Source organism: Nansenia antarctica (genome assembly GCF_963989245.1).
Source record: "Nansenia antarctica genome assembly, chromosome: 13".
Lineage (NCBI taxonomy): Eukaryota > Metazoa > Chordata > Actinopteri > Argentiniformes > Microstomatidae > Nansenia > Nansenia antarctica.
The window spans coordinates 23,379,311-23,406,788 of record NC_137683.1 but is presented as its reverse complement, the minus strand read 5'-3'; the positions used below and the strand labels follow the sequence as shown (position 1 = coordinate 23,406,788).

The window sequence follows — 27,478 nt, the reverse complement described above, 5'->3', positions numbered from 1 at the left end:
GGGGATGACGGCAGTAACACATGCTGCTTCCAGAGAGCAGAACACACTGTCTCTTTAGACCTGTTACCCAACAGAGAGACCCCCAGTATTTCCACAAGTCAATTAAACCGTTTGCAATATGTTAGCCCGCATCTTTTATTCATCCGCATTTCCATTCATTCAAACTGGTTGAATATCTTGTCAGACGTTGGGAAAAGAGCCTCTGGATCCATAACAGGATTCAGCACTCAGGAAATCAGAGTGGAAATGGAAGGTTTATAGAGAAAGAGTGATAGAAGTTTAGACAGACGTATTGTTTGTTTGTGCTTGTCTCCACTGGACATCCTGTGTTAAATGACACCTCCGTTTTCTGGGGATGTTGAAACCAGTATGAGGCCCCTCCTCCTCCTCTCTGGCTCAACCAACCACTCCTCACCCTAGGAGTGTAGTGATGCCATCGCTAAGGTGATGGAGTTGACTCCCTGTGATGACTTCCCCTTTCCGTATTTACGTCCGTATATGGGCATCTTGGGTTGGCTGGATAATTACAGCAACTTACACATTTTACATTGACATTTTTGGCATTTAGCAGACGCCTTTATCCAAAGCGACTTACAAGCAATATCTTTGACCAAGTAAGTGAATCATCTATCCACCAGTCATAGCAGGACAAAGAAATATATGCTCGGGCCAGGGGCCATTGGCAGTAGTGCTAGAAGAAGGAAGATTTCTCGGAAGTCTCGGAGATGGCAGGCTTTCCCAGGGAGGAAGAGTAGCTCAGTCTTGTTAAGGTTGAGCTTGAGATGGTGCACTGACATCCAAGCAGAGATACATGCACAAAGTTTTAAGCAAGGTTAAATTCACTTACAAGTCTTAGCAGTAGATGTTTCCCTCAGCTAAACTATTACCGAACTTAGGACTTACTTACTTGCTTGTTATTATAAAACGTAGACTATTACCCTCTCCTGTCCCCACCCTGTGTGTGTGTGTGTTCCCATCGGGATGCTCAGGGATTCCCCATTTTCCAAACACTGCAGTGTGATTATCCATGATTGAGCCCAGCTTCCAAAGCTGGCAACCCTCCAAACACAGCCCAGCTTCTCTCCACAAACAGATGATCCCAGAGAACGCTGCAACATTCAGATCTCTGGTTCTTTGGTCAAGCTTGAACCTGTGATGTCCGATATCCTTCATTTCTAACATCTCTTCCATCTCTCTCTCTCTCTCTCTCTCTCTCTCTCTCTCTCTCTCTCTCTCTCTCTCTCTCTCTCTCTCTCTCTCTCTCTCTTTCTCACCTGCAGACACATGAAGATACATGATAAGGACCCGGTCAGCTCGCTCCCCCTCAGCCCCCCCTCGCCCACAAAACGCAGACGCCCCTCCGCCAAGAGGAAGTCAGTGCTGGAGGACGAGATGATGGCCGGAGATGAGCCCCCCAAGAAGAAGGTAACACACACACACACACACACACACACACATATATGTACTGTATACGTATGTGTATACTCACACATCAGACACACCCATACTTCTGAAACTGCAGCTAATTTGGCAAAACCAGTCAATTATAATCAAATAAAAAAATGAAACCTAATGAACATAATTTCACGCTATGTGTGTGTTGTGCCTGTGTGTGTGTGTGTGTGTGTGTGTGTGTGTAGGTGCAGGAGGAGAGTGTTCTGGAGGAGCTGGCCCCAGGCAGAGGAGAGGACCTGCTGCTGCCCTGCCCCATCTGCTTCAACACCTTCAGCTGTAAATACGACCTGGAGATACACATGGACACACACCCCGACACCACACTCAGGTACTGGAGGCATGTACACACACACACACACACACACACACACACACACACACACACACACAATGTAAACTTACTAACACATACACACACACACACACACACACACACACACACACACAAAGTAAACTTACAGACACACAATGTAAACTTACTAACAGACACACACACACACACACACACACACACACACACAATGTAAGCATACTCACACACACATACCCACACACACGCTGAGTCTACAGGGAGGGGATGGGGAGGGGCGGGAGGGGGGAGGAAAGGGCGGAAGGGAGGGGATGGCGAGACAGAGGAAGTGCAGATGAAGGAGTGCAGCGGGGGAGGGGTTAATAAGTCTCCGAGGGGAGGCGTCAGGACGCGGTCGGCTGGACCTTGCGGGGGAGAGGAGGGTGGTGTCTCCATGGAGACATCTCTATCACCATGGCAATACAACTCTGCAAACTCAAACTCTCAAACTTTGGTTAATGGCTAGCTGCACGATCACATAACTCACATACAGCTATTCATTTATCTGAATTGAAAAGAAAGGGCGGGGGGTGGTGTGGGGGGTAATGTGGGTGGTGGGGGGGGGGCAGCTTTTGTAGTGGAGTTTTGTAGTTTATCTCGTTATTATGGGAAGTGCAGCAAATTTAGCACTAATCCTAGTTAATCACAGCAGTGCAGAGAGCCAGTTAAGAGGATATTAGCTGCCTGCTCTGGCCTGGCCTCACTACCTCTGTACAGGGTTTCGGGACGGACGCTCACGCTCACGCTCACACACAGACACACACAGGAGCTGCAGCAGCACCTCCATTTCAGTGGAGGAGGGTAATTCTCTGGGCTTGTGCCAACCTCTGTGGGATTAGGCAGCTCTCACAGACCTGTGTGAGAGACGGGAACAAACACACACGCAATACACACTGACAGTTTCCCCCACACACACAGACACACACACACACACGCACACTTTTTACAGGCAATCACATATAGGTATTCACAGAGTACCCGACACACACTGGCGGCAAGGCACACAGACTGAGGTGTGAAACCACAGGGCGTGGGGGAGAGACGGAGGCATTAACCATGAGTAGAGGAGGATGAGAGGGGGAGGAGAGAGGCAAGGGATGAGGGAGGAGAGAAGTAGAGATGGAGGTGGGTAATGATTATAAGGTGCTCAGTGTGTGATAAAGCTGCATGTAATCCCCTCAGACACCTCGTCAGAGCTTTTTGTGAGGTGAGGGGCGGGCAGTGTGTGTGTGTGTGTGTGTGTGTGTGTGTGTATGTGTGGGGAGGGGCTGTGTGTGTGTGTGGGGTGGGGGGTGATAAGACGCTCGGTGTGGCAGACATTGAGCAGCTGTCCCTCTCAGCGCATAACGAGCCCTGGACCCGCACTAACACAGGCTGTGTGATGGGGTTATCACACACACTCTCACACACACAGTTCCAAATGTGTACTGTGTCAATCAGGAGTTGATGTTTTAACACTACGTGTTTTGTTAGCGGTGTTTAGAAGGATGATGTTTCTTTTCAACGAAGGAGTAAACTTGAATGAATTTATCATCAGTAAAATGTTCAAGTCTCTCAATTATCTAGCATCTTGAGACAATATGACTTCAGTATAGTAGAACACCGTTTTCAACAGGCTGAACAATTAACTGCATCTCTTCAGGCTACATCTCGACTGTCCCTCCTAAAGGCCTCTTCACCCCCCCCACTACCCGTCTGTACAGTTCCTCTACTGTTAATACATTATTTTATTTTTTAAACGACTGATGATATAGATGATTCACTTCCTTGAGACAAATGTACTTGTTGTAAGTCGCTCTGGATAAAGGCGTCTGCAAAAATGTACATGTCAAATGCATGGTGTTAAACAGCCATTTTATCTCCCCTTGTCTAGGTGTGACCTGTGTTGCATCTCGTTTCGTACCCACCGGGGTCTGCTGCGCCACAACGCCGGCGTCCACAAGCAGCTGCCCACCGACCCCAGCGGGCAGCCCTTCATCCAGAACAACCCTTCTATCCCCTCTGGCTTCAACGACCTGGCCTTCATAGACTTCTCCTGTCACAAGTTCGCCCACATCGCACAGGTTTGTCATTTTGTTTCGAGCTATTTTGTATGATGTGTATTAAAATAATTTAGATCTTTTATTTTTATAGTCATTCATACATTTTTTGTTAGGATTGTTTTGTTTTTCAATCTGCTGAAATTAATTTTAAATATCTCCTTTCTAAAGAAAATCTAACCTCCCCTGTCCTCCTTTTTTGCCCTTTTCTCCTCCAGGTGTGGTGTGAGACCAACCTCAGGCGGTGCACCAGTAAGTTCCACCGCTTTGTGTGCGAGTCGTGTGACAAGGCCTTCCCCCTGCGCTCTGCCCTCGACCTCCACAAGGCCACCACACATGACCTTCCCCGGCCCGCGGGGCCAGAGCCTGCCAAGGCCCAGGACAAGGTGGAGACGACCCCAGCGCAGGCTCCGGCTCCGCTCCCTCCGCAGGCCAACTTCCTGGAGTCCCTGGGTCTGCAGCACGTGTCCCGGGTCAAGCCCTCCCCCTCTGAAGACGAGCTCCGCCAGGCGCAGCTGGACAGCATCAAGGCCATCCACGTGGAGCCGCTGTCCTCGTCCCTCCCCCAGGAGCCGGCCGCGAGCTACCTGGGCGGCCTGGGCCTGGGGCTGGGCCTGGGGCTGGGGCTGGGACTGCCTCTCCCCCTACTGGAGGCTGCCTCCTCCCTGCAGGGCCTGTCCCAGAGAGACGCCCTCAGCCTGCTCTCCCTGCAGCCCTTCCCGGGCGGGGGGTTCATCTTCCAGCCAGACGGAGGCGCTGCTGTCAAGCCCATGTGCAGCGCTGCTGGCGAGGCCGGGATGATGGAGCTGGCGGACATCCAGCAGATCCTCAAGGTGGCCTCAGCTGCGCCCAATCAGATGGGCCTGCTGCCCCTCCTGGCTAAAGCCCCTGGCTACGTTGGAGCTGGACCCCACCAGACCCAGGCCCAGGGGAGCTGCAAGCCCATGCCCCCCCTCAAGCCAAAGCCTCTGGTGACTCCCCGCTCCAGCCTGGTGGCCTCCACCCCGCCCCCTCTCCAGAGCACCCAGCAGGCCTCCCTGGGCTGCATCAGCCCCAGCCTGCCCCCCCCACCCAGCCAGATGCTCAAAACACCTTCATCTTCATCATCAGCATCATCGTCGTCGTCCTCCTCTGGTAGCCAGATGGACGCAGAGTTCATGGGTGACGCCCACATGCCAACAGACATGACAGAGCTGCAGATCAAACAGGAGGAGGGAGGCCCGATGGGGACCGGGGGAGGAGGGAAGAAGGGAGGAGGAGGAGGAGGGGCCAGTCGTAGTGGAACCAAGGCCTCCTCTTACCCCTGTCGTTTTTGCAACCAGGTGTTTGCCTTCTCCGGGGTTCTCCAGGCACACATGCGCTTCCACCTGGGCATCCTGCCGCATCAGTGCAACATCTGTGACTACGTGGCGCCTGACAAGGTAGGGAGAAAACTATTCTGTCCCCCAAAGGGGACTATGATGTTATTTGAAAAAGATGGTGTGAAAAGATGGTATGATGTTATTTGAAAATTAGCCTTTGGCTTGACTGACTCAATATGATTGACGGAACAAAGACTACCCCTGAGGGTAGGAGTGTAACCTTTGTGAAAAGTGGGTTTGTTTTACAATCTCTTCTTCTCCTCTTTTTCTGTCAGGCCACTCTGATTCGGCACCTGCGTACGCACAGCGGCGAGCGCCCCTACGTCTGCCGCGTCTGCCACTACCCCTTCACCGTCAAGGCCAACTGCGAACGCCACCTCCGCAAGAAGCACGCCAAGAACACCCGGAAGGAGATCGAGAAGAACATCAAGTATGTGTCCTCGTCCACCCTCACCACGACGACCCAGGATCCTCTGGAGCCGGCCGCGGCGGGCGAAACCTCCTCCTGCAAGTTCTGCGGCGAGGATCTGAAGAGCTACCGCGCCCTGCAGATCCACCTGAGGACCCACAACGGCTGCCAAAAGAAGCCCTTCGAGTGCCGCCGGTGCGGGGCGGCCTTCCTGGCCAAGCGGAACTGCATCCACCACCTGCTGAAACAGCACCCCGAGGTGCAGGAGAGGGAGATTGAGGAGCACATCGCCACCCTGCTGCCCGCCTCCGTGACCTCCGCCACGTCCTCGCGGGCCAGCCCCAGTACCGGCGCGATGCTCGCCCTCAACGGCCTAACGCCCACCCCGACCCACGCCTTACAAGCTGTCAAGGTGGAGGACCTCAGCCTGTATGCTGGAGCAGTGAGCCTGGACCAGCCTCTGGACTTCTCCAATAAGAGTCGCGGGGGGAGCAGGTGTAGCAGCAGGGCCGAGAGTCTGGGGGAATCCCCCGGGATCAAACAGGAGATGGTGTCCCCTGCCTTCGACTACTCCATGGAGCCCATCGACCTCTCCATCCCCAAGAACCCCAACAAGAGGCTGAAGAGGGACAACCCCGTTGTGGCCGCCGTTGTGGCCGCCGTAGTGGCGGACAGGAGAGAGATCAAGAAGGAGCAGCTGGCAGACAGGAGAGAGATCAAGAAGGAGCAGCCGCCCCCAAGCCTCCTGGACCACCATGCCCTGACCCAGGCCCCGTATGGGGAGAAGATCTCAGAGGAGAAGACAGCCGTGCAGCCTGGCTGCCATCAGCTCCCTCCAACCATCTCATCCCCTGCAAGGTCAGTCGAGTTTATTTTCAGTTCATTCAATTAGTTAATGTTGTTTCTTGGTTTGTTTCTGCTCATTAGTCAAAGTGTTTGTTGACGAATAACCTTGGTCTCACCTCTTCCCAGCAGCATCTCTCTCACGGGCCGAGTGCTCCGACTGAAGCCCCTGCTGCCCAAACCAACCTCCACTTCCTCCTCCTCCTCCTCAATGAAGGAGCTTCCTCCTCTGGCCTCCATCGCTCAGATCATCTCCTCCGTCTCTGGAGCTCCGGACCTGCTGAAGAGAGACCCAGGGTTGGACGCCAAGACCCCCAGCAGCCTTAACTGTCTGCAGGCAGAAGTGGCCCCCGTTGACCCCCCCATCGCTGGTCCCCAGCAGCGCCCAGGAGGGGCGGACAGCCAAGAGGCCTCCGCCGAGGACCCGCCTGTAGAGGGCGTCCCTCGGAAGAGGGGTAAGAAGAAGGCAGCCAACCAGGCTGCTAAGGAGAAGGCTGCCATTGTTCCCGCTAACCCAGAGCGGGGCACCGGAAGCGGTATCGACCTGGAGTCCAGCGGGGAGTTTGCCAGCGTGGAGAAGATGTTGGCCACCACCGACCCCAACAAGTTCAGCCCCTTCCTCCAGACTGCGGCGGGGGAGCTAGGGGGAAGGAGGGACCCAGAGAGACCGAGTGTGGGAGGAGGAGAGGAGAAAGAGGGACAGGAGGAGAAGCCTCCCCCTCAGCCGCCCCAGTCTAAAGGGAAGAAGAACGCGTACTCCAACTCGGTGCAGAAGATGACATGTCCCTTCTGCCCTCGCGTCTTCCCCTGGGCGAGCTCTCTGCAGAGACACATGCTCACACACACAGGTAGGACTCTCTCACACACACATGCACACATACACACACACACACACAAAATCCACCAGACATAATTGTTCTGAAAAATATATTTTTAGATATAGTTTTTTCCCTTTTTCATTCTGCAGGTGCATTTGACATGTATTCCACTGAGGTGGATCCAGTCGTGATGACCGGTCTAATTGTGTGTGGTGTGTGTGTGTCGTCTGCAGGCCAGAAGCCCTACCCATGCCCCAAATGTGACGCCTTCTTCTCCACCAAGTCAAACTGTGAGCGACACCTGCTGCGCAAACACGGTGTGACCAACCGCTCGCTGCGACGCAACGGGTCCTCCAAGAAGGAGGGTGACGAGGGGTCACACGATAGCGCAGGTACAGCAGGGACGGACGTGTGCAAAATAAAATAAAATCTGTGAATTGAATTGTTGTTACTGTATGAATGTTTAATAACAATGTATTCAAGTCATGGCAATCTGTTTTTCTCTACTGTAAAAACAGTGACAACATTCTTCCTTCTTCTATCGCTATGACTGCCAATGGCTCCTGGCCCGGGTGTAGATTACTAGAGCATAGATTTCTTTCGGTGACTGATGGATAGATGATTCACTTAGGCAAATGTATTTTGTTGTAAGCCGCTTTGGATAAAGGTGTCTGTTAAATGCCAAAAATGTAAATGAGATTGAGTTGAAACCGTGGGCATGGATATTAATTTGAAAGAACATCCATAATGCGTCATCTAATAGTTGTATTCTTCTGTTGTGTTTGCAGACAGTATGTCAGACAGTGAGCTGGCAGGAGGAGAGGCTCTGGACCTGAGCAGCGGCGAGCCTGGCCACAAACCTGCCTCCTCCTCCTCCTCCTCGTCCTCCTCCTCCTCCTTCTCCTCGGAGCCCCTGGCCTCCAAGCACCCCACAGGCCTGGACCAGTCACCTGGCGACATGGAACTGCACCAGGGAGAGAACGAGAGGCAACAACACAACAATAACATGGAGGTCGGAAACCACGACGACGATGACGACGACTCGCAGAGCAACAAGAGTCTGGACCTCAACTTTGCCAGCAAGCTGATCGACTTCAAGTTCTCGTCGGAGGGGGCGCAGGTGCCCCAGGCCTCCCCCTCCCCGGCGGGTGCCAGCGAGAGCGGCGTCACGGCCACGGAGGCGCTCGCCTCCGCTCAGGACAAATACTCCTGTAAGAGCTGCAAGAAGAACTTCCGCTACGCGGCGACCCTGGCGCGCCATGAAAAAGTCCATCTGAGCGAGGCTGCGGCGGAGGGAGCGGGGGGGCCGGAGCCCCTGCCAGAGGACCCCCTGAATACCTCCGGTACTCCGGAGGAAGAGGAGCAAGAGGAGGAGGAGGAGGAGGAGGGAGAGGGAGAGAAGGAGGAGAGAGGGGGGAAGGGGGGAGCAGGGGAGAGCGAGGGAGCAGACAGCGGATCGGAGGAAGAGGAGGAGAAGGAGAAGGAGGAGAGGAGCGACGAGGAGGGCGGATCGGCAGAACCAAAGAACGGAGAGGGAGGGGCCGGGAGCAAGACGGACAAGAGGAAGAAGATCTGTAACGTGTGCAGCAAACGCTTCTGGTCCCTGCAGGACCTGACCAGACACATGCGCTCACACACAGGTATGAATCGACGCATTACGCATGACGTCCGAAAAGCATTTCTACCTTACTCTAATGCATAGAAACAGAATGAAATTCTATCTTCTAAAGTGTGTGTGTGTGTGTGTGTGTGTCTCCCCTCAGGTGAGCGGCCTTATAAGTGCCAGACATGTGAGCGGACCTTCACCCTGAAGCACAGCCTGGTGCGGCACCAGAGGATCCACCTGAAGCCCCGGGGCAGCGAGGGAGCCGACGCCAGCGGGGCGTCCTGCACGGCGGGGGACGAGGAGGGGTCCTACAGCGGGCGCTCAGCCAGCGAGGGAGAGTGCACTCCCACCAGCACTTGCCCCCCCTCAGAGAATGAGAGCGAGGGGGGGAATGGAGTAGGAGGAGGAGGAGGAGGAGGAGGAGGAGGAGCGGGGTCCAGAGAGGACGTGGAAGGGCTAGACACTGAGGCTCCTCAGACAGAGTCCCTGGCGGCCCCGGTCCAGCCGAACACTGACCCAGCAGCAGCCTCGACCCAGGCCACTACTGACCCAGCGCCAGAGCCAGAACCAGAGGTGGAGACGGCCTCAGAAACAGCCACAGAAGTAGCATCTGAACCCGTAGTCAAACCAGTAGCTGTACGGCCCTCGGAACCAATCTCCGAACCTACCACTGAACCGGCAGTAGAACAAGACACAGAACCCACCTCTGGAACACCCGTAGAGCCGGCTTGTGAGTCAGCCACTGAGACGGCTGTAGAGGCAGCCTCTGAACCGGCCACTGAGACAGCTGTAGATGCGGCTTCAGAATCGCCCAACGAGACATCCACTCACCGAGCTACAGACACAGCTACAGACCCTTCCACAAAACCAGCAGCAGAGACCCCCAAAGACCCCTCCTCCACAGAGTTGTCATCCTCTCCTCCTCAAGACCTCCCCCCGGCGGCCCCTGAGACAGACCCCCCAGTTGGGGCCCCCTCGGAAGGCTTTATCCAGGGCCTTCTGGAGATCCATACCAAGCCCTCGCTGGAGCACATCCTGCCTGCCGGGGACCCTCCGCTGGTGGGCGTAGAGTGAGGGATGTGCCCCCGCTCCCTCCCTCCTGGCTCTCTCTGGTTCTCTCTATGCAGTGGACCGCTGTACCACAGTGCCATAAGATAGAAGTTCCCACAATGATGCAAAACTTTTGATAAAGAGAAGAAACACCTTGTTTCTAAGTGCCTTACTACTTCTATTAGTTGTTTTTTCTGCTATATCTTTATCTACATATATTGGAGGATCTAATTTTTATAGCATTTTATGATGATTTACATTTTTTTTTGATTTATATTTACAAATGACGTCGAATAAGCAATAAGTGAATTGTCAGTATCAATTTGTATGACATGATCAAGTGAGACAGAAGAAGAACTGTCGCTGTGTATTTAAACCACCGTTGTACTTAAGAGGAACATATGGAGAGACAGAGGAGGAGACGCAGTTCAATAGTGGTGGAGGATGAAGTGGCTTTACATAACTGGAAACACAGCGAACAGACGCAGGACAGAACAGGGTCACATAGGTGGCCTTGTTATTCCCCTTCCCACCCTCACACACCATCAGTGTCTCTCTCTCTCTCTCTCTCTCTCTCTGTAAATTGGCGTAGAGAACACACGGATCAACTGTGAGATGGTTTGGTGTAGAACTGAGACAGATGACTCAAAAGACAAAAGGCTTTGAATGATAGATGACTAGTCTACCTGGCTAACTCCCCCAACCCCCCCTCCCCTCTCCCTGGGCCCACCTCCTCACCTCCTCACCCCAAGGCTCTTGCCTCTTGCCATAGATAATATGGGCAATATTTGCCCCCAAACGGTGTGTTTTCATTCATATTCATTCTCATTCAATTCCATGTGCGTTGACCATGTATTTGTAGCGTTTAGTTCAGGTGAGGGTGGTAATTATGAATTATGTGTTGGTAGAAACAGACTTTTCCTGAACAAAATGGTGTGTGTGTGTGTGTGTGTGTGTGCGTGCGTGCCTGCGTGTGTCTCTGTCCCCTCCCCTCCCTATCCGGTCTATTTTCTGTTGCCCTCTAGTGTTCCTGTGGGTCTGTTCCCCAGGCCTCTGGTATTTGTACAGTAGTAAAAGGTGTCCCTTAACCACAGATCCACGATCAGGTGATCATGATCCCAGTCCTAGCCCTCACCATCAGGTGGATGGGGTGTGTTTGTGACCTTTGACCTGTGGTTATAGATGGCTGATGGGCCTGCACGGGCACCCCGTCTTCCAAACAATGTCACACTGTGTTCTTAAAGCCTTTACCTGTGGCTCTGCTAGTGTTGTTTTGACACGGATCTAACCTCTACCCTGTATTGCAGTGTGGAGGAACACTACTCTGTGTTGTTGTTTTTGTTCTTGTGTACTTGAACTGTGTCGCCCTGCTGCCTCCAATTAGGGCTACCCCCCCCCCCCCCCATGCACCCCCCCAATCTCTCTCTCATGACCCCCCGCTCCCCCTTCCCTCGCACCCTGGCCCTTCCTCTCCTGGAGGGAAATATTAATCATGTCAGGTCCCGAGGGATTGGATTTTGTAAAAAGATATATATTTTTTCTTTCTTTCTGTATTTTTGTTTTCTTTTTATATAAAGGAACCTCAGAAGCAAACAAATCAAACCTCAAGGCGCATATATGAACTGTAAACCAATCGCAGCGTGGGACGGCTGAAAGCTGACGGACACACAGAGAGAGAGAGAGAGAGAGAGAGAGAGAGAGAGAGAGAGAGAGAAAGAGAGAGAGAGCGAGAGAGAGAGAACGAGTGAGCGAGCGAGCAGAACGAACTGAGAGAACTGCCCTCTCCCTTCTGTGCACTGGACTAGTCAGCAACAACCAGAGACGGACGATCGGACTGCGAATCTGGCACTAACAAAACAAAAAAAAACTACTATGATGACCGTAAACCGCAAAGCAATCAAGAGGAAGAATGATGTGATTTATTGATCTAAGCAGAACAGAGTATTATACAGTGGGGGGGGGACACGGGGGCAGGTAATGACCATTACTCCTCTATTGGGGTTAGAAAGGCTCTCTGGTGATGACAAAGACTGATGCTCCCATGATTGGATGCCAGTCCAACTTCTCACAGATGTACAGTGTACAGCTATGGATCTCCCTCTAGTGGTGGAATCCCAGTATATCTCCCCCCCCCTATCCCTGCTCTCAGGCACTGGGAAAGTATTGGCAGGCTAGAAAATGCAAATGCAATCTTTTGTCCTCACAAACTGTGTGTCAAGGGACTCAGAGTTTCTCTCATTTTTGTATACCTGTCCCTGTATGTGCGCATGGTTGTGTGTAGGGGTATGGAATGGATCTGGAGTCCCCATTAGAATGCACATGGACTGTTTTTATTGTATTTATTTGGAGCCCAGTTGAGGGGTTGTGAGAATATGTTGACTTGAGGAGAAGCCATGTATAAGTATCACATTTATGCTGCAGAGAATGATGGATTCACCTCCATGAAATGGTCTCCCAGTGTTTGGCCTGGGACTTCTATTAGCAATAATCACTATTGATTCTAAAGCTTTATGTAGACTTTCTGTATGTGTTCTTGGACTGTGTGGGTCTCTTTTTATTTTTTTCCCCCCTCGTTTTTAGTTTGGCTAAGATTTTTTTTTTTTTCCAGATATATAAATACGTATAAAACTGTGAAATTCATTGTGTTCAGATAAGGGTGAGTTTTTAGGCTAGTTTTGCATGTTAACCTGTTCAATTATGGAAAAAATATTTTTCCCAAAATATCTTTCTTTCACTTTCTCTTTCTCTCGCTCTCAGGGTCTTTATAAAAAAAATGCATATTCATTTCTTCATTTTCCTGAGTTGCAAGAAGAAGTTCTTCTGAGTCATGATTTTTTTTTTTTTTAAGATTAAAAACTGTCAATCAATCACTACATTTAGCACTTGACTGTGAACTCAAATTAACAGAACAGAAACATTTAACTGGTTCAAATCCTGGAGTATGATTATGAGTGTGCTGTGCTGTCAGAATACTTTCAGCTACATTTTTAACAGTATAGTATACCTCCATAAACCCAGACATAGTTCTCTTTATTATTTGTTCCTCTTTTGAATCTTTTGTTTTAATGCCCCCTAGAGATGTACGGGGCATTGCCCACCCCCCCCTCACATTAAACTGTCACATGACCATATCTCTCTGTTCTAATGAGGAAATTATGTCAGACTGTATTAACCAATTAAATGGCTGTCTGTGTCACTGTCTGACGTTCTGACCCATTGTGAAAGGGATCTTTGCGTCGCTGCTACGGCCACACCAGACTGACTACATACAGTAGATACTGGACAGTTGGATTAGAACCATTAACATTAGAACACCCGGTACACATTTCCCTTATGACAGTGCTTCAGAATCAGAGATGTAAAGCTGTTCTGTATCAAAACAATTTAAAAAGCAATAAAGATATATTAAGGAAAGGTGTGAATCAAACCGGCCTGGCTTTTCATTTTTTTGTCCTAGCACTGACCAACACCTGCACCCATCACAGGACACCTCAGGACAGATCTAAGCATTTGCACTGGTTATATCAACGGTAATATTACAATACATCCCAGGTTATGCAATATATCCAGAAGCACAATATCTGTCTCTGAGATTATATCAATAGTAACTAAAAGAGAGGAAGCTATTACTGGAAATGTATTGCATGTTTAATGGTTTTGTCAACGTTCTATGATTCATCACCTTTGTAAAAACAAACACAGTTGCAAAGTTGTACTCCTGGTGGGTATTCCATCAACGTCGCTAAAGGAAAATCCAGGTTTATTCAGATAAATCCTGCGAGATATATCCAAAAATCCATGCTTATTTTGAAAAATCTCATGAGACATAAAAAAGTCTTGAAGGATCAGATGGTGGAACTTCAGAGTACAAGATTATGTTTTTATTGACAAGACAGTGACAGACAAAACAGGGACAATCAGCAGACAAGACAGGTGCCTGGGAGATTGTTCTGGATCAACCATTTTGTCAAAGTGTAATTCTACATTCAGTCATACCTGGTTCTACATCAGATTTAGCGTTGCACTGATTGGCATTTTCTATGGCGAGGCGTCAAAATCAGCCAATCATATTAGAACACCGTAACAGGTTTTGGGTTTCAAATCAAAAGTGAAAGCTGTACGAAGTCACGTGCAGATGTGAGACCTTGACCAAATAATGAGCTACTTCTTTACCCCATCTTATCTTGCCCTGTGCCAGGCGCTGCCGACCAACCTCTCCGGGTCCCATCACATAACATTTAGGAGTAAAACTTTTCTCTAATTCATGCTGGAACTGGACACCTGCACATGACTTCACCATCACAAAGAGACAAAGTTCTATTATCAAAAGTGAACTACTAAATTGTTGAAGCAAAATAACAGCAATCATTATTCTGGGCCTTGATTGACTTTCAATGGCTGCCAGGTCACCAAACTCTAACTTGACCTGTAACCCCTCTTCCCCGACCCTTCAAACACCTGATTAGAATGTGTCTTCAGTTATAGTTCACCGTAATCAGTTCTGATAACACACAACTCATCAGTTGGGCATCAATAAATAAAGCCAGTCATTGCTCTCCACTTTTATTGTTTCTACATCAATCTGCACCACATTCTCCAAAATCAATGTCTTTCATACTCGTCACAGTAAAGAAGAAAAAAATGAATCAATGTTCAAGTTAATTTGCTACAATAGCTTTGCATGGTTGGTAATTAGTTGTCAAACACAGAGATAATCATTATTTTAGGATCCACATATTCTCAAATGGTCATTAAAACAACCTATAGGAGATTTCATGACACAATGAATAGAAATAAAACAATTTGTCTGTGTCTTTTAGGGGTGTATTATTTAATTGTAATTGTAAGCAATTTGTTTCGAACACATTTGACAGTCCCAATATCGGAGAAAAGTCCATCTGTGCACAAGTCGTTCTCAGCTGAGACCATATTATTATCAGGTCCTACAGACAAGAAACGGAGCACTCAGGCCCCTTTCCAGAAGCAACCACGAGCCCCAAATCTAGACACTCAAGCTGTTCAGTCTTCACAGGTCTAGCTAGTAAGTGCTAGTGGTTGTTTCTCTACAGGCCTCAGAGCTGAAGTCATGATGAAATACTGTATAAAAGCCCATAAGCCCACAACACTCAGGAATAAATTAGCTCTGCGGTTCTCTCCCCTCAGTATGTACACCAGTGCCTTTAATCACATTGCAATCTTACAAAAAAGATTTAAAAATCAAATCCTGAATTCATAGTTGTATTTGACATCAACAGGAGCCTGGGAAATATGAAGAATGCAAATGTACAGTAAATTACAAACAAACAGTACAAAAACAGGCACATTTAGAGGGCAAAGAAAAAAGAAAAAGAAAAACATTTTAACCATATCCTCATTATGTGTTCACAAAAATCATCCAAGCTGTCAACAATGGCTGAACGAACGCTGCAGTGCATTATTTTTTTTTTTTAAATACAGAAATCCGGAAGCAAAGCGCCACCTATTGGTACATGTTGAATAGTTCGACTGCTTCCTCTCGCCTCGCTTCCAGCAACCGCACTAATATGAAAGCACAGAACAGGTGAAAGCAATATGGTACAGTATTTAAAAAGAATTAAATTCACCTGCCCAGTTTTTTTCACAAGAGCAAATAGGAGAGAAGGAGAGAAAGCATCTTTAGACTACTGAGATGCATCCTTAGCCGTGGCACAGCAAGAGAAGAAATCCAAATGTGCAGATAATCAGTGCAAAACACACAATAATAAAAAAAAAAGTGTATAATCATGGCTTTCCAGGACACCAAAAAAAACAAACAAAAACACTATTCTGCCTCAGTAGATGTCCACAGGTCTTTAAAAACGGCAGTCCCAAACAAAAATAATAAATCTACAAAGAAAAATCAGAAGTGTATTCAGTCCCACTATCATTTCCCCTAGTTCTAATAACAAGCACAGCAGTCCTGCCAACCCCCGCCCCCCCACCTTCCGCCCCTCAGGGACGTCCTCCCATCATCTCACCGTGTTCTTCTTCATCACACAGTTTCCTCTGAGATATCTTAAGACAGAATCATTATTTTTGAAAAATGTGACCGTTTCTTTATTGTATTTGTATCGTAACTGTTATAGTTAGTGGGGAGAACCAGTCTAGGAGATCGGTACTGTGTTCTGTGGTGGACAGGACAGGATAGGGCTGTTCTCTCTCTCTCTCTCTCTCCCTCTCTCATTCTCTCTCTCTGACAGGTTGAATGGTGCGCTACGGCAGCAGCAGTTGGCAGTAGCTGCGTCAGATGCCAGGCGATCGGTGGCTGGGCGGGGCGGGCGCCCGTCACTCGTCTGAGCCCGCGGAGCGTTTCTGGTTCCTCTTGCGTGGAGATCGTCTGGGCGAGGCCTTGTCTGAGGGACGAAAGGGGTTAGGGAATGGTTAGATCATGACATACACCAAACACATTCCCCTAGATCACATCTGGACAGATCTTGTGGCTCTTACAAAGACTATTCTAGAGGGCCAAATCCTAACTTTTGTGCTTCTGTGGAAATCTCTCATTGAGGCTCAATTGATTGACGTGAAAATAAGCCCAGAGTATTTACTGTACTGGCGTCAAACGTACAACATTATGTACTAACATGACATACTAGCGGTTGAGACACAGGAGTAAATATTTGAACTGATTGAGGTAATGCAATGATTGGAAACAGAGGATTTCGTCAGGGCTATAACTTTTAGCAGACGTGGCACTTTACTTTACTAACACAACACCGCACAGTCCTGAGTGAAGGGAAGCCTCACCTCGTCGACTCTGCACTGAAGATGCAAGGGAGGAAGAAGAGAGAGGGAGGGAGGGAGGGAGGGAGGGAGAGAGAAAGAGGAAGAGTGAATGACCCCATGCATAGAGAGAAAGAACAGGTATCTAGAAACAGCAGCAGAACCAATAGAACTCAAGGGAAAGAATACTGAGCAACATCAGCCAGAGAAGTCAACCAGGCATTTCAGTGAGACAGTGAACTATGAAAACAGTGAAACTAACAAGGGGTTAGGGGTTGAGTAGAGGCCATTGTAAGTGTAGGGAAGTGTAGATGTAGGTACAGTATTAGGAACACAGCCAGATGACCAGTCAAAGTGCCATTAACACACACACAGACACACACAAATCACTAAAGCTAAAGCGATCCACGAACCCCAAATAAGACACTGAACCCCAAATTGCTCCCAATGAGCGGGCCGGCGCCTTGCATGGTAGCTTGCCGCCATTGGTGTGTGAATGTGTGTGTGAATGTGTGTGTGAATGTGTGTGTGAATGGGTGAATGAGAGGCCATTGTAGTGCTTTGGAATAAGGTGCTATATATAAGTCAGTCCATTTAACCCTCATGCACAAACAATGATCCCATGATATGGGATCTGGGCCTTCCAATTTATTTTGCATTGACAACACTTCCCAGGTTATTATAAGTGTATGAAGTAGCTGAGGAAGAGTGATGAGAGGAGATCACCTCTGTTAGGGAATGGAGTGGTTATAGATCAGGCTAGGGATAGGTTACTGATTTTCCTCAGACTTACTGATCTGGTTGAGGGTCTCCTGCGGGATCCAGCTCATGTCCACGTCGTTGTGGCTGGAGGTTCCCATCTCCACCTTGGCTGCTGGCCGCCTCCTCTGCTCAGCCACACAGACAGGAAGAGGAATTAAGCAAACAGAAGAGGAAGTGTAGAAAACAGATTTCCTGTATAGAGACTTGAACGCCTCTCTATTTCAACACAAACTAAATGATTGGTCACATTCATAACCGTTACCTCAGTCTAACTCAAAGTCTTGTCTTAAAACCTTTTTAAGCCTTTTTTTTTTTTTTTTTACTTGCTGTTGTAATGTGCGCTACAGTCTAACATTATGATAAGACTGGAACTTCCTCAAATCAGTATTGAAAACCAATTCTGTAGAACTGTCATACTGCAGCCCTGCTTACACCCTTAAACTTTTCAGCATTTGTCTAAGTGTTCTTCATTTTGAAACGGATCCTGTTAAAACTGGTGAATTGGCTCTGAAGATAGCCTCCCTCCTCGGTCCCTGTCAGCCTCCCTCCTCGGTCCCTGTCAGCCTCCCTCCTCGGTCCCTGTCAGCCTCCCTCCTCGGTCCCTGTCGAACCTCAAACCATAGAAGAGTGGTGGTACTCTTTTTTTTTTTTTTTTTACTCTCTCCTTCTCTGGCTGTCGCTGTTCTCAACCTGAAACATCACTACTCATCAACAGTTCCTGACAACCATCTGCACCGACAGTATCATCACACTGTGGGGAGTTGCCCCTAACAGAATAGCCTCTGAGTGGAGAGAGAGAGAGGTGTAATCTCTCGGTTATTTTTCTTCTCCAGACTCCTCATCAAACAATATCTTTGTCTCCCTAAGCATCTGTGCATCTCCTAAGCAGAGCTACCCGAACAGTGCTTTCTCATCAACGCAGTGAAGTGGGTGTTGCATCATGTGTATTGACCTAGTGTCTATAGCCTTACCTTTCTGGACTCCAGGAGCTGATGAAGGCCAACCACTACCAGCAGGCCCAGGCCAGACAGGAACACATACAGGAAGATCCTATGAGAGGGGAGAACAGGCAGAATATATACTTAGGTCCTAGATATTATGTTGTGGCAGCATGGCAATGATCAGGAGGCGCTGACCCGTAACAGTAGGTTCTAGGCCGTTTACTTCAGGTATGCCCTAGGGATGGGACGATTTACACTCAACTCACGATACGATGCACCTCTCGAAACAGGGGTTCACGATACGACACAGTCACGATACGATATCATAAATAAAACAAGATCAGTGGTTTCCCCTAGGTTTGCTGCCTTGGGGGGCTGGCCAGCATCATGTCCAGGGGGTGTAGGAGATAGGCTCCTGCCCTAATGGGCCATTAGGCTCGAGAACCATCGGTTCTCAAGGCTACTTACTTATGTGGTCTTGACTACCTGTCCACTTTCTCACCTGGTTCTTGCTGTCTCTCTCTCTCTCTGGTGTGTCAACACCATCCTGCTCTCTCTCCTTCTCTCCCTGTCTATCCTTCTCTCTCCCTCTTTTGCTGTCAACCAAAATGCAAACAACAACCAGAGTATTTCTAATCTAATAAGAGGTATAAATTGATCCATAAATTGATCCATATCAATTTATAACAGAATTATGATTGAATATTGGATTGCTGTGGGCAATGCAGTCGGATAATGTCATTTTGACTTTACTCTCTCACCTAAAAAAAATGTGTATGTCCAACTATAAAAAAACAGACATTTCCAATGCTTCAATCCACTGTACATGTACTGTACATATGCCATTATGGTATTACCATAAAGCCCAATTCTAGCAGAATAAGAAAGATTGTCTTATATCTACTTTAAGTAAAATAATAAAGTGCATCCAGTTAGCTCTTTAGCTGGCAAGTGTGCAAGCAGACTAGCTCATCTCACCACCTCTGAGCTAGCTAGCTAGCTTGCTAGTTCTTTGACTATTTACACCATGGAATTATAGTCACACGCTTTCTAGTCACAATAATAACGACCAATTTTAACCAACTTTCTCTGTCAGAACACTCAGCAATTATATTTGCTAACGTTTCAACTTTCTTACTTTCCATCTGCAGACATCTCACTCGGCAAAAACTCTCTCGCGCACACTCACGCACAATCTTGTATTATTCTCCAGCGCAGCACAGTGCGAAACGAAGTGTGGAGATAGGTCTGGCTATGCAAGACTACTGGCGGACTAGCGTCACAAATAGGGCTGCAACGATTAGTCGACATAATCGATGACGTCGATCATAAAAACGGGATATTTTATTTATTTTTATTTTTTTAAACGGGAGCCATGCAAGAATCAGCTGGGTAAGTTTTAGCTAACGTTGTTAGCCAACTGGCTAACGTTATATTGTTAGGGTCGTAATGTTTATGTTAGCTTTACTGTTACATGTTGGAAAACAACGTCTCATGGACAGGGCTGTACATGCTATGAGCGTTTGTGCTATTAATTTATTTGCCCTGTGGCACGCGTGTGACAGACAGAGGCGCTTGTATGTAAAGTTACGTAGCAGGGGTTTTCCATGTTGAAGCCAGGAGAAGGCGAGATGAAATGAAGTGAGGGGTGGTCGCTATTAAAATACCAGGTAGTCATGGTGGATGATCATGAATGATGCTTGATAAGTGAATGCTATTTTAATTATGTTGAGTCCACCAGCGAGCTGTCTGTAAGATAAACAGCGCCAAGCGTAGCCTACTAACGTGAGCTGTCTGTAGTCTAGCCAGCAATGCTAGCTAGTCAATCAACTAGCTCTGTGAGCAGCTGTAGCTTGGCGTAACGTTAGGTTAGATAGCTAGTTAAGCCGGATTTATGCTTCTGCGTCGCCATTTACGCGCAGCGAAAAGCCACACGACTAATCGCGACCAACCGAAAAATAATCGACAGATTAGTCGACTACCAAAATAATCGTTAGTTGCAGCCCTAGTCACAAAGTGCTTTACATAGTAGAGAACATAATAAAGAAGAAACATAATAAAAGAGTGAAAGTCATAGCAGGTTAAAACAGGGAAACAAGTGAAAATAAGAACAAGTAACAGACAAAAGGTGTACAACCATATCAACAGGACACAGAGAGACAGCCTTTTGGGGCTATCCAAAAGTCTGTCTATACAAGCCAGTCTTTAACTGCTAACATACAGCAGCCATGAAGACAGGTGACTGAGTGATCTCTATAACACCAGGTGCACGTACACTATATACCCATGTGTGTGCGCCCATTCTATATGTGCCCAACACCAGTACACCCAATACATAATAATATACATGTTAAAAGCAGTATCCAACCAGTACATTGCCCCTGGTGGCTTGGTTGATCTGTGTGGCTTGTTTTCCAAAGCTGTAATGGATCATATACATCTAGCCCTTGTGTATTTGAAGATATTCATGATTTTATACACAATACACTGCACACTGATGGCTGGACTGTTTGACTGACAGTGTCTGTTTTGGGGGTGTTTCTTCTAATATTGTAATGGGCTAAATAATATCAGAAATATCGTTTTATTTCTGTCCAAATCTCCCAGCTTCACTTACGTTTCTCCATCCAGTCCATCTTCCCTCTCTGTGACAGTCACGGTCTGGTTGAACACAGCATCCTGGAACACATTACCCTGAGAGCAACACAGAGACAGGTGTGAGGGGGAGGATAATGAGCTGATGAACTATGACCTCCGTTCATCTTCCTTGGCTTTATCCTACAGATCAACCTCCCACAAAAGGACTGGATACCTTCAGCCAAACTCAAGGCAAAATCAGATGATAGAAATCACCTAGCAATTATCTTGCTTTAGGCTATGTATAAGTATGTGTGTAATTACATGATACACAAGACACTAAGGGGGTGTTCTCACTAGAACATTTGCTTCACTTGAAACAGAGTTTAGGATAAAATTCGCTTTGCTCTGCTTCGTTTGGAGCAGTGAGAACGCGCATTCGAAGTCGCTCCCGCAGCAAAGAACCAACTGATGCTCCGCTTGAAATTGAAAATCTGGATAAGAGCGGGACGAATGGGTAATTCTCAATTTTTCTGACCAATCAACTACCACGTCTGTTGCTTCGATTGCGTATGTTACTTCGTTTACATGAAGGGCTGTGAGAACGCAAATCAGAGAAACAATTTATGCAACAATGTTGCGAACTCATCCACTTGCTCCGGGTCTCGATTCGGACTTTCATGTGAGACCATGACCTGAGACAGTACATCAAACCCACGTTAAAATATACAATCCATCAACACAGCTGGCTATCAAATCACTCACATAAACAGTTTGTAGTGAGACCAGTTGCATTAGACCATATCATTCCTAATACATCTCACATCCCTGTCCTTGCAGTTGAAATCGCTCATTTAAGTAATAAACAATAGTTACAACTGTACAAGAGCAATACAATAATATCAAATCCTGTGTTTCTACTCACATTGCTGTCCTTGTAGTTGAGGTTGATGACCAGGCCGAAGGGGCGTCCCCCCATTGGCTCCGCAGGGATGAAGGAGTACTCGAAGGTGGCCTGGCGCTGGGGGGGCACCACGATACCCAGCTGGAGGGCGGTGAAGTTCTGGATGTAAAACTGGAAGTCCTGCGGGTAGCGGAATGACGCGTCCAGATTCTCCACCACAAAGTTCTCACTGCCCTTGTTAGAGAAGCCCATCAGGAACTTGACGATCTCATTGGCTGGGAAGTCTGGAGAGGACAACCAAGGAAGGAGGGATAGGTAAAAAAAACTAGGAAGGGGTAAAATGACACAAGGTGGGGGGGGGGAGGGGGGGCATGCATATGTTACGATACATGTGGGAAAACTAGGGTTAGGGTTAGGTGCTAGGGTGCTACGGTTGAGGTTAGGGTTAGGAATAGGATTAGGGTTAGACATGCCAGCAAGTATCGAAGTCGACGTAGCCCCTAACCTTCCCACATGTACCGTATTCCCACATGTACCGTAACACATACACACTACTTAACACACTATGGGCATACATACACACTACACAGGCTTAGTGCACAGAATGTGTTAAGTTTGGGCAGTGTTTGTTGAATAAGCTACTTTACCATCTCCCTTGACGAAGAGGATGGTGGTGTCAGCGTTGGGGGAAGCTTTCACTTCTCCTGTAAGAGCTTCTTCTTCTTCTTCGTCTTTTTCTTCCGTCTTATGACACAAAGAGACACGTTCAATGAACACACCATGATGCGACGTGGACAGCTATTCTGGAGACTGAGAGACAGTACAATTTTATTTAAAAAATAAATAAATCCCTTACCAGTTCTGTATTTTCATCATCTTGATCTTCAACTTCTGCCTCATCATCTTCATCCTCAGCGGTGACATCATCCACAATGTCTTCATCTGCAGCCTCCTCATCCTCTGTAGCATCCTGGGCTGCCACAAAAGTCCCTGGACGGATTACACAAAACAAACAAACAAACAATCAATCAATGAGAACACCTGACCACGAGGAACACGGGATAAGTAAAGTTCTTACAAGTTGGGTGCAATGTTCAGCTTCACAGGTCATCAAAATGACCTATCAAATGTCAGGCTAACAAGTTATATTCATAATAGTATGGATCTGACAATACATTTTACTCTGGACCCAGTATTTCGAAACGTTTAATCTAGAACAGAATGATGCAGATGATGTGTTGCAGCTATCCAGGATCAGACCTTGTCTAACAGAGTTTAAGTAGTATTGGGGGAAAGGAGCCAGCTCGATCCTGGATAGCAAAAACGAATCCGGATAATTGGGATTATTTCAATCGGAATTGGAATACTGGGCCCTGCTCTTCAGATGAGATCAGTGTACAATTTAAAAAGCCTCTGCCAAAAATAGAGGTTGCCAGAGGCCAAAGGATCATTCTATCTGAATGTAGTGTGATTGGTTGACTATCTGAATGTAGTGTGATTGGTTGACTATCTGAATGTAGTGTGATTGGTTGACTATCTCAATGTAGTGTGATTGGTTGACTATCTCAATGTAGTGTGATTGGTTGACTATCTCAATGTAGTGTGATTGGTTGACTATCTCAATGTAGTGTGATTGGTTGGCTATCTGTCTTCCCCTCCTGAATGGGTTTTGAGAGTAGAACAGTGATTGATGTTCTTTTATTCCTGGCTAAATCCTTAAATCCTGTGCACAAATAAAGCTGCATAGGTAGCTTGGCACATAGACTTCAACTACACTTCCCAGCACATATATAAATGACAACATCAGATAATCTAAATCGTTTTAGCTACCTTGCTAGGCAGCTTTGTTAGTTAGCAAGCTAGTGAGCTACCTCGCTACACGCTGGGTGTGCAGGGCTAATGACAGCTAGCATACCATGGCTGCGTTCGTAAATTCGCTCCGAGAGCGCCGGAGCGCACACTGGGTTCGACGTCATAAAGGGAACAAGTAATTTGATTGGACAAGAGGCATTCCATGAGTGCTGATCAGATTTCCGGAGCGAATTTACGAACGCAGCCCATATAGCAAGCTAATGAATAAAGCTAGTTAAGGACACGTCAGTCTACTATATTCGAACAAGCAGCACGTTAAGAGGCACCATGGTACCTTTCCAATGACCTGAACACTAGCACATTTTTTCTCAACAGCTATGTGGAAAAACTGCAAAACATTGAGTCGTTGCAGTATCGTGTCGTAGTAGAAAGACTATTTGGGCATTGCACATGTCAAATGCGCATTAGCTAGGAATGGCCTTACTAAAGACTCTACTACTTACGCCAGCCCAATGCTCTCAGCTTGTCTAAGCCATTTCATTGCAAACAAGAAACTATCCGATTCACCACACGCTTACCCTTTAAGACGATTGTCGCGGGGAAAGCTACTAAGAGTAGCAGGAGCAGTTTAGGTAGAGATTTCATCATTTTGAATGTCCGCGAGCCCTTCTCTCTCTGTGTACTGTTATAGCGCTTCCCTGTATCACAGTCGCGACCGCTGAGTTCTATTGCGCATGCGCTAAAAGCCAAGCTGTCATTTTGGTGTCGTCATCATATAGTTTGTTTGCAACAATATAATAATAATACATTTATTTTATAAGGCGCCTTTCATGGCACTCAAGGTCGCCGTACAACACATTTAAAAACAGTTACAAAATTCAAAATACAAATGTTTTATTCAAATCAATATATTGAATAATTAAAAAGAAAACTGTATAAAAGGAAGGAACAAGGAAGGAACGATGTGTTCTCTTTGATATAACAGAGATTTTCTTTTTATATAGCTTGCCTTTCCCATACTATTATGCACTGTTTAGAGTAGGCCTTATGTCTGTCATGTTTATTGTCTTAAAGTGTTGTCACTGATTGCAGGGGGATATTCCATCAACGTCGCTAATGGAAAATACAGGCTTATTTTTTTTATTTATAAATCTCGCAAGGCTTCAAAATAACACCAGAAATGTATCAAAATAACCGTGGATTTTCCTTGAGCAACGTTGATGGCACACTCACCAGGTAAATTATTTGTCATCATGTCTACATGGTTGTAATAAAGTACATTAAATAATTATACACTGAAACAAAGCATAAACCAAACAATGGTAGCCAATTCATCATCTCTACAAGTGTTTATTTATCACACTCCCCCACACTCCCTTAAAATGTACACTGAAGCATTGTGACAAGACTAGGACATTGGCTACTAGGCCTACTATTGACCACCAAGGCCTTTGAACAGCAGACAAACGTCATGTGATCTACTAAATAGTCATCACAATCAGTTGCTTCCATCTGGGCAGTCACAGTGTTAGGCAAAGCTGTCCTCATCCCCAACAACCTATGGCAAGAAAGGATATTGTTGTGATTGACTGATTCATTGATTGATTGACTTACAGACAGACAAACAGACAGACAGACTGACAGACAGACAGACAGACAGACAGACAGACAGACAGACAGACAGACAGACAGATAGATAGATAGACAGATAGACAATAGACTCATTGCTTCACTATCGGGATAGTCACCTCAACATATTCCTCCTCACTGAATGCAATCTCAACAACAGGGTCCTCCACTTCTTCCGCCATATTGTCCGTCGTGACCCCCTCCTGGTCCCATTCAATCCCACCATACCGAACTTCTTCTGGCTTTCCCTGCCCTCCATTCAAAGTGTTCACCAACTCCTCCAGACTGGTTCCAAAGTCCCGTAGGACTTGGTCTCTGCATGTGTCAGTCTGACCAGGAGTGTTGGCCTCAGTCTCCAGTTTTCTCAGCAGGAGACACACCCTGGCCACACCAGGTCCCTCTGAATTTAGGGGGAGTTGAACCTCATAGCGTGGATCCTCTGTGCTGCCTTTGAGGATGATTTGGAGACTGTACCCTGCTGTTGATACTGTACTGTCTTCTTCACCCACCCCTCTGTCATACCTCTCAGGAAGAGAGCAATTCTCCCCCGTTGGTTTTGGAGGCAGCATTGCTGCACACTCTTCACCTCCCTCGTTAACATTCCCAAACAATGTCTGCCTCATCTCCCCCACACCAAGCAATGGATAGTCCCCCAGGACTGGCACTGGTAGTGTCTTTCCCCCATCCTTCACCGTCTTGCTCTGCCAGTCCACCAGACACCTGTCCTTCTCCTGGCAGGCCACACTCAGCCTGTCATTGGTCAGGGCCAGCGCCCGGTTGGTCTCCCTCAGGTCGTAGATCTCCTGGTCCTTGTGTCGCCTGCTCTCGCGGGCCAAACTCAGAGCACGCTCTGTGATCTCGACCCTCTCCAGCATGTCGGCCTCCGTGTTCCTCAGGCGGGCGTTGTCCAGCTCCAGCTGGCTCAGCGCTAGCTCGTACTCCGCCAGGCAACGGCTCACCTGAGATAGGAGAGTTGAGTCAATAATAGATAGATCAATAGAAGCATTGGTCAATCGAGAATAGAATGCAGAGAGGATAAATTAACAAATTAAATTAGATGACGTTATTGATTGTCACGTGAATCCTAGTATGAAAGGCCATCAACGCAAATACCGTCTTAGAAATACTGTGTCCACGTGTATCCACACGCAATATTTTTACGAAATGTGAAAATATAATGAAATAATATGAAATCTTTTGAGATATAATTTAGGTGTGCTGTACAGATGCTGAGAACTTAGAATGTATGTTATAATATACATATTCCAATGCATTACATTACATGTAAGCTTGCCAAAACTATCCAGGGCTAAGGTGTTTAATGTTCATAAATATTGTCTTTCAATATGTCATACTCCCCTAAATTTCACCCATTTATATCAGTCGCTGGACTGAAACTTACTTAATCTGTAACATCTATATGACCCCCAGGAAATAGGGGACAACAGAATCTATTAGAAAAATCTACATTTCTTTTCCTCTGAAGGAGGATATGTAACCCACTAGATCAGGCATACAGCATTATACATGGCATAGTGACGCCTAGTGGTAGGACTGGTAACATTACAAGACATAGATTTCGAAAGGATTGTTAGATATTGAATGCAATAAACATCATTATAACGTTAACTGGTAATAAAGTTAACTGGTAATGCAGCTAAAAGCAGTTTGACAACTGTCATTAAACAAACAAAAGAAGAAGAAGCAACAGACAAAAATCGCTGGGCCTCCAGGCTTCCTTTCTAACAGCCCTATTAGACACTACAGCCACTATAATCATACAATACAAATAATAAACCTGTACAAAAAACCTGCTTCAGGTGGGAAATCTCGTCCGACACACACAGAAGCTCTCGCCACAGGACTTGGTGAAGGTGCTTGGATTGGTCACCAGGGATTGGACAAGATACAGGAAGTGGGGCGTGGAATTCTGCCGTCTGCATCTGTAGGGACAGGATGCAGGCTATGACATTGAACATTTATTGAAGACAAAATATACCTACGTGACACAAACCTAGAGGTACAGGGTGATGGAAAGTGGGGACCTTGAGGGCAGGGGATGAGAGGGGATGAGAGGCAAGGCAAGTTTATTTGTATAGCACATTTCATACAACAGGGGCAATTCAAAGTGCTGATAAATACATGATGATAAATACATACAGATACAATAAATAGGGTGAGT

At 47.1% G+C, this 27,478-nt stretch overlaps 2 protein-coding genes across 3 annotated transcripts in view; one reads left to right on the top strand and one right to left on the bottom strand.

Moving 5' to 3' along the window:
* rreb1a (ras responsive element binding protein 1a) overlaps window positions 1-10,087 on the top strand; it is a gene marked incomplete at its 5' end in the record, with an annotated part of 41,119 nt that extends 31,032 nt beyond the window's left edge. The window contains 10 exons of the mRNA XM_080544118.1: window positions 1,281-1,425; window positions 1,641-1,783; window positions 3,678-3,867; window positions 4,062-5,264; window positions 5,480-6,471; window positions 6,586-7,304; window positions 7,508-7,666; window positions 8,063-8,116; window positions 8,210-8,914; window positions 9,038-10,087. Coding sequence (XP_080400244.1) covers window positions 1,281-1,425; window positions 1,641-1,783; window positions 3,678-3,867; window positions 4,062-5,264; window positions 5,480-6,471; window positions 6,586-7,304; window positions 7,508-7,666; window positions 8,063-8,116; window positions 8,210-8,914; window positions 9,038-9,954 — 5,227 coding nt within the window. The 3' untranslated portion in view covers window positions 9,955-10,087. The remainder of the gene's footprint in view (window positions 1-1,280; window positions 1,426-1,640; window positions 1,784-3,677; window positions 3,868-4,061; window positions 5,265-5,479; window positions 6,472-6,585; window positions 7,305-7,507; window positions 7,667-8,062; window positions 8,117-8,209; window positions 8,915-9,037) is intronic.
* Window positions 10,088-14,477: 4,390 nt separating this feature from the next.
* On the bottom strand, window positions 14,478-24,373 carry ssr1 (signal sequence receptor, alpha). 2 transcript variants are annotated; one of them, XM_080544364.1, is made up of 9 exons: window positions 24,246-24,373; window positions 22,712-22,845; window positions 22,503-22,599; window positions 21,877-22,139; window positions 20,992-21,068; window positions 18,405-18,483; window positions 17,465-17,558; window positions 16,696-16,710; window positions 14,478-16,301 (listed from the first exon to the last, which is right to left on the bottom strand). In XM_080544364.1, the coding sequence occupies exons 1-9, from the start codon at window positions 24,313-24,315 to the stop codon at window positions 16,234-16,236; spliced, it is 897 nt and encodes a 298-aa protein (XP_080400490.1). In that variant the 5' UTR covers window positions 24,316-24,373; the 3' UTR covers window positions 14,478-16,233. The 2 variants fall into 2 exon arrangements, with proteins under 2 accessions (XP_080400490.1, XP_080400491.1); XM_080544365.1 differs by lacking the exon at window positions 16,696-16,710.
* Between the last annotated feature and the right edge of the window lie 3,105 nt (window positions 24,374-27,478).